The sequence below is a fragment of the Pseudopodoces humilis genome, chromosome 13 (assembly GCF_049639895.1).
Source record: "Pseudopodoces humilis isolate 2021_Gansu_Grassland_sample_001 chromosome 13, ASM4963989v1, whole genome shotgun sequence".
NCBI classification, from domain to species: domain Eukaryota; kingdom Metazoa; phylum Chordata; class Aves; order Passeriformes; family Paridae; genus Pseudopodoces; species Pseudopodoces humilis.
Window position 1 is genome coordinate 12006199 of NC_142212.1, and position 6965 is coordinate 12013163.

Sequence of the window (6965 nt, forward strand, 5' to 3'; positions counted from 1 at the left end):
ACATGCCAACCGGACTGTCTCCTCCCAGCATAAACTCTTTATTTCTCTCGTTTGGCACAAATGGAACCACCCCTACCCGGCCCTACAGGGGTGTATGGTCAGACCCCTGCACCCTCACACTGGGCTCATTGTCCTCCTGCACCCCAGTCTCTGCCTGTCCCGGGCTCAGAGCTCAATGGTGTCGCTGGAGAGGCTGCGGGAGTCCACCGCCTTGCCGAGGGCTGGGGAGGCGTGGGGACCCTCGCGCTCCCAGCCGGGTGCTCCAGCGGGCACCAGGAGAGGGGCCCGGCTGGGCGCCTCGTCCAGGGGCAGGCTGTCGGGTGAGGACAGCCCATGACGCCAGGGGTTCCAGCTGATCTTCAGTGAGCTGCTCTCTAGCGAGCTGGCTGAGGCGGTGACGGTGACAGTGACGGTGCCGGGGGGCTGGCGGGGGCCGGGCAGCTCCGTGAGCGAGCTGCAGCGCACCATGCGCCCCAAACTGGGGGTCTTGTCAGGGGCTGGGGAGCCGTGCAGTGAGGAGCCGGAACCGCGTCGGGGCCGGCTGAAGAGGCCGTCGTGCAGGAGGTGGCGGCGGCAGAGCGCTTGGTCGATGCTGCGGCGCAGGTCGATGGGGGACGGCGGGCGGAAGATCAGCTCTCCCAGGGAGGGGGACGAGCCCTGCTCGAAGGCAGCGCAGGAGCGGGCGGCCAACATGTTGGGGCACTTGGGGCTGAGCCCCGGCATCCCGGTACCAGCTGCCCAGACCTCGTTGCTGTCCTTCAGAGCCCGCAGGGGCAGCTGCTCCGCCGGGTTGCGGATGAGGTTCTTGGAGATGTCGTTGGCGGGTGTTCGCTCCACACCGGTGCCACCGGTGCTGCTACCGGCCCAGTCGTAGCAGTTGTTGGGGTATTCGGGTGCTTCAGCTTTGCGGCCGGCACAGAAGTACCGCAGTGCCTTGGCCCAGCAAGAGTGGCCGGCGGGGCTCCGGCGGCGGCACCGGCGGCACACAGGCTCGGCGGCGGCCGCCAGCAGCGCCACGGCCGTGCCCACCTCGCCGATCCGCAGCCAGAGCTGTGCCGCCCAGCCGGGCCGGGAGAAGCGCCCGTGGGGCCCCAGGACCCCTCGCAGCCACGCAGCGCTGTAGAGCTGCAGTCCGCAGAGCGGCAGCCCCGCCACCGCTGCCGCCAGGAGCGCCCGTGCCCCCGGCTGCGGCCCCGGCCCCTCGCAGGGCGCCCGCAGCACCCGCCAGCACCCCCAGAGCCCCCCCAGCAGCAGCAGAGGCCCGGCCAGGCAGCAGCCCAGAGCCTGCAGCCCCAGCGCGGCGGTGAGGCCCAGCCGAGGCGGCAGCAGGTCGGCGGCCCCCATCACCGCACTCGGCAGGGCAGCAAGAATCCCCAGCGCCGGCAGCCCCCGCAGCCGGGATGGCAGCAGCTGAAGCTGGGCCAGGCGCTGCAGCCGCTGGAGCAGGAGGGCAAAGGCGGCGAGCAGCAGGGGGAAAGGGGCTGTGTTGAGCAGCAGCAGGGCTGGAGTGGGCAGACGGCCCCGTGCCCCATAGGGATCCAGCAGCAGGAAGGTGGCCCGCAGCAGGCAGGCGGCCAGTAGCAGCCCCTGGGCTCCCACAACGTGGGGAAGGTGTGCGGGCCGCAGGATGGCTGTCCCCGCCAACCCGGCCAGGCAGCCCAGCGCCAGCAGCAGGAAGACGGCAGCCAATCCGTAGACATGGGCCTCCCAGGAGAAACCCAGCTGCTGCTGCAGCTCGGCCCAGCGCAGCCCGGTCGTGTTGGCTCCCGACGCCGGGGGGGCACGGCTGGACTGTGGCTGCGGCGATGATGGATCTCGGGGGACTGGCTGAGGCGTTATCCCTGCCCGTCGCCACGTGGCGGAGGGGGTCGCAGTGCTGGACGCTGGGGTCTGAGTCCCTGGCATGTCTGCAGGTAGGAAGGAGAAGGACGGTCAGGGGGAAGTGGGGGGCTTAGTGGCACTCGGCCCACACCTGCACTCCACCCTGGGCTGCATCAGCTGTGGCACCCCAGCACTGCCGCGGGGGACGCCCTGTGCTGGCTGGGGCTATGCCCACCGCTGCCTCCCGGCGATCTCTGTCAGGACGCTCAGTGCAAGGGGTGGCACATCCTCGGTCACGTCCCCCGCCCCCTTGGGGAAACCCCCACCCACCGAGCATTTAGCGCTAATCCCTGCTGGCAGGAGTAGATTAGGGCCGTTGTCAGGTGGCAATCCTGATTGAAGGTGTCACTGTGTCCCGGCTGGGCAGCCCAAGATAGCTGCCATCCCCCCGCAGCTCAGACGCCCCAGGGATGGGCTCCCGCAGCATCTGCAGAATGGATGAGCTTGGACGCAGCCCTGTATCACCTGGATGCCTTGTCCCGAGCGTCCCCGTGGTGGGATGTGCCGTTGGCTGTGGGGTCGTCTTGGTGGCATTTGGGACGCTCACAGGGCCCACGGCGCCCCGGACCTGCTGCGGGGAGCCGACGTCCTCCTCGGGCAGCAACCCTGCAAGAGAGAGCAGAGCAGAGCGCTGACACCTGCGGGGGCTTGGTCCCCGCCGAGGGATCCCCCCGCACTGTGCTGGCTCCTACCTCTGCTCGGGGTACTGGGGGTAGCCGTGCTGGAGACGGGGGGTGGCGCAGGGCCGGTGCTGAGGACAGACCCTGCGGCGGGCTGGGGTCCCCGCTGCCCCGTAGTCCCAGGGTCCGTGCGGGGGGCTGCATCCCCAGGGGTGGTGGTGGCGGCGCTGAGTGGGGCCCTCCGGGTGCTGCGCTGGTGGGACGGGAGCACTCGAGTCCAGGGCTCGGCAAGCCCCCAGGACGGCGCTGTGTGGCGCAGCCGTGGGGCAGAGCTGGTCAGGGCCGGGGAGGGGCTGGGGGGCCCTCCCGTGTCCCCCCAGCTGCCCACCGGCTGCGCAGAGCCAGGGCTGGCATGGGGACCCCAGGCTGGCCCCGCGTCTGTGGAACTGGACACAGGGGCTGTGCCCAGTGGGACCGACTGGCTGCTGGCTGAAGTGAGTTGTGCATCCTGAGAAAGGCCCGGGGCGGCTGTGTGTCTCTCCACCGCTGTATGGGCATCTGCTGTCCTGATCCCCGCTGCCAGCCTGGCGTCCAGGGCAGTGGCAGATACGGTTGGCTGAGGGCTGGGTCTGCCGATTCTCTTGGAGACACTCTGCCTGGACAAGGACAGGTCCTGCCCTGCCCAGGGTGACTCTGGAGAGTCTGCCCCTCTGTCCGTGGACACCTCAGAGCCTGATGTCCCCTGTGCAGAGCCGTGGGGCAGGGAGCTGTCCTGGCCTTCAGCCTCATGCCCTTGCCAGGCAACAAATGGCTCGTCTGCCACAGCCGGGACTGTGCTGCCATCCCTCCAGACCTTGGTATCAGCATCTGTCACAGTAGTTTCCATCTCCAGGGCTGCCCTGGTGCCATCCCCCGCCTGCAGCGGTGGGGACCAGTGCACGGGGTGCTTGACCCCCCAGCGCTCACTCCTTGGGGCCCCGGCACCGCTCGGCTCCCCCGATGCCTCCCAGGTGGGGGATGGGCCTGGCCACTGCTGTCCCCAGGCAGGGCTGTGCAAGGGGTCCCCACCTAAGGACAGCCCTGCCGGCAGCACCCCCTGGGTCTTGGCAGGGACCCCGGTGGCCAGGAGCATCCCCCAGGTGACAAGCTGTGCTGCAGTCATGGTGAGGACCGAGTCGACCCTGTGGGGATGGGAGTCTGGTGAGCCAGGATTCACTGCAGCTGCTCAGGGAACTCGTGCAACTGGCCACGAGGTTGATGTGCCACTGGCCAGGGAGAGAGACAGTGGCTTGGCTGTCCCTTCCCGGGTAGCCCTGGGCTCTGTTCCCAGCCGTACCCACCCTCAGAGGCCCCATTCCCAGTCTTCTCTTTCCCGGTGTCTCCTGGTGTTCCTCATCCCGGTATCTCCGGTGTGGGTGGTCCTTGGTGCTTAGTGGTCCCGACCCCCAGTATCCACGCTGTCCCTTTCCTAGTGCTCCATCCCCAGTGCCCTCTCCTCGGTGCTCAATCCCGGCGTCCCTCCCGGCGTCACCTCCCTGGTTCTCCATCCCCAGTGTCCTCGCCCCATGTCCCCGCTGCCGGCGGCCCCGCTCCGCCGCGCACCGTTCACCTTGGCGCGTCCCGGCTGCATCCCGGCGGGGATGCTCGGCCCGGTGCCCCGCGCTGCCGCCGCACACACGGCTCAGACCCGCCGGGCCGGGAACGGGGCCGGGACCGCCAGGGTGCTGCGGCGGTGGCCCCGCTGCGCGGTGCGGGTTTCCGGCGGGGCTGCGCAGCGGAGTCGAGCCGCGACTGGTGCGGGGCCACAGCGGGGACAGTGCGGCCGCCGCATCCCGCCGACCCCGCCCGCAGCGCGCCGGGCCGGCTCCGCCGCTCGGTGCCCGGTGCGCGGGCCGCGGTGCCCCCTCCCGCCGCCCGCCGCAGCAGTGGCGGCCCCGGTACTGGTGCCCCGGGAGCCGCAGTCCCCCGCGCTGACCTGCCGGTGCCGGTGCCGGTGCAGGCGGGCCGGGCTCTGCGGCGGAGCGGGCGGCGGCGGGGGCGGCGGCAGCCGGTCACGCGCCGCCCCGACCCGCGGGCACCCGCGCGGGAGCCCGCCCGCACCGGGAGGGGGGGCGCGGGGCACGGCCGAGGCCGCCGCCGGGACGGGATCCGCAGGGCCGGGCACGGGGGCGGGCGGGTCCGGGCGGCTCAGCTGGGGTGGACTCCCGGGGACGGGATCCCCGTGGCGCAGATCCTCCGGGACGTGGACTCCGGAGGGGCGCCAAGGCAGGTTCCCGGGGACCAGGACACGGCGGGGCGGCGGAGGGGGGATGCTGCTCGCGGGGCAGTCAGGATTGCCCGGAGCGAGCAGCGCGGTGCCAGCGGGCTGTGTCCGAGGCTGGTCCCACGGCCCCCAGGGGTAGGGGGGGGAGGGGGCAGTCGGACCCACTAACAGGGTCCTGAGGAAGGTCTGGGGGGCCTCTACCCCACACCTGCCGCACGCTTGTCTCCCAACTGCCCGACACGGATATGCAGCACCCTGGTAGCCGCTGGGCTGTGGGACCCTGCCAAGGTTCAGGTAATCAGTTAATCTACTTAATTGTCCGGCTGGAAAACTGCCCACCCTGCCAGGGCTTGAGCTGGCAATGGTAGGGCCATGGCGTCAAAAAGTCACATCAGCTCAGGAACATGTCCTGCATGGTGACACCTGCACTCCAGCTCCCTGCCTGCACCTCAGCAGTGTTTGAGCCGCCGAAGCCTTGGCAAAGTCCTGCCATCACCATCGCTCTTCTCTCGTCAGGCCAGCAGGGACATGTGACACCTCAGGTCCCCATGGCAGCACCTGTGTGCTGGCAGCAGCACACAGTGCCTCATGCCTGCTCCCTGCCATCTCTCCATTCTCGGGGCAATGTGTTCACCACCAGTGCATGAGGCATTTCTGGTCCCTGATCCACACTCTTCTGTGGGGTCAGCGGGCTCTGGCAGCCAATTGAGCACAGGGTCCAAGAATCTGGGCAATGCCGGCACCCTGGGCCCCAGAAAGCAGGCGGGGCAGGCAGCTAGTCTGGGGATTAGTGCTGGAGAGGCCGCACAAGGGGAGAGTGCAAAGTGATCCTGCACCACACCACGCACTGCCAGCACTGGGCACCACCACAGCTGGATGGTCTCATGCTGAGGAAGGTGCAGCTGCAGTGCTGAGTGTGCAGTGGGACTATGGGAAGAGAGCAGGATCTAAAGCACCTTTAGCACAAGGCAGGAGCACAGCAGCCACCTCCACATCCTCGGTGCTGTCAGAGGTTTCCTCCTCTGCCAAGTGACTCACTGGCAGATGAAATGCTGAGCCCTCTACTCTGTGCTGCTGCAGCAGCCACCTGCCTGCTGCTTGCTCAGCTGGGGATGCTGGGTGGAGGATGCAACCAGTTCTCTCAACCCCTGTGCCCGTGGCCACCTGGGTGTCACAGGCTTTTGATCACTGTTTTCCCCATTCTCCTGGGTTCTCCCCCAAGAAAGCTCCAAAACTCCAGGTTCAGAATTTCAGAGAAAGTTGCCCTGATTAAATGCCCTGACAGACTGGAACCCAACTTATCTTTTTCTCCTGACCACTGTATGTGTTTTATGATTCTGTCCTGTGCCCTCCACACTTCTTCTTGGCTGTGCTGCAGGCACCCTCCCTGGTTGAAAGGTGGGGCAAGACCCCTACAAACATCGGTACTGGTAGCTCCGTGGAGGCAAAGGCCAGGAGAAACCACACATACCTGGGGTATGGCTGATCCAGCAAGGAGCCAGTGACAGTGAGCTGGGAGTACAGGCTGGGAGGCAGGACCAGTTCCACCAGGATGCAAGCAGAGTGTCTGGGGAACCTGCTGCCATGCAGCATGCATGCTTCCATTTTTGTCCAGTAAGGCTGGGAGAGGAGCTGCCATTGTCACAGCCATATTGGGTCAAATGCTCTTGTTGGCAGTTAAAATCCTGGAGGAGACCCTGAGTGGAAAGGGGGACTGTGGGGACCAGGGTGGCACCCTGGGGCTTCATCCCATTCACCAGGGAAGTTATCCTATGCAGGGGGAGGCATTGCTGGCTGCTCTTGCTGTTACACCTCCATCTCCAGGGATTTTGTTTTGCACTGTGTTCCAATGTGTGCATGTGGCAAGGAGCTGCAGGGGTCCCCAGGGCGGCCCTGCATTGCACCCCACGGCACTGAGGCTCCATCTCGGCTTGCCAAGGAGCCAGTCCCTGCTCTGCCTCTGCACAGGGGCTTGCAGCAGACACCTCCAGAGGTCCCTCCAAGCTCAGCCATGTGCTGCCGAGCTCCCTGCATCCAGACCAGGGGCTGTACAGAGACCTGCACCCGTCCTTGCCAATCCCAAAGTGCACAGGGTGGTGGGAAGCCCACCAAGCAGGTTTTGCCCAGCGAAGGCCGTGCTGGGGCTGCTGGGGAGGCGGGTACACAAGGGCAATGTGAAACAAAACAAACAGCCATTGCTA

General features: G+C 67.4%; 1 protein-coding gene across 1 annotated transcript; it reads right to left on the reverse strand.

Moving 5' to 3' along the window:
- Nucleotides 1-55: 55 nt before the first annotated feature.
- Nucleotides 56-4553, reverse strand: PRRT3 (proline rich transmembrane protein 3). Its single transcript, XM_088061866.1, has 4 exons — nt 4477-4553; nt 2574-3682; nt 2347-2487; nt 56-1907 (listed from the first exon to the last, which is right to left on the reverse strand). Exons 2-4 carry the CDS (start codon nt 3661-3663, stop codon nt 166-168), a joined length of 2973 nt encoding a protein of 990 aa, XP_087917992.1. The 5' UTR covers nt 3664-3682; nt 4477-4553; the 3' UTR covers nt 56-165.
- Between the last annotated feature and the right edge of the window lie 2412 nt (nt 4554-6965).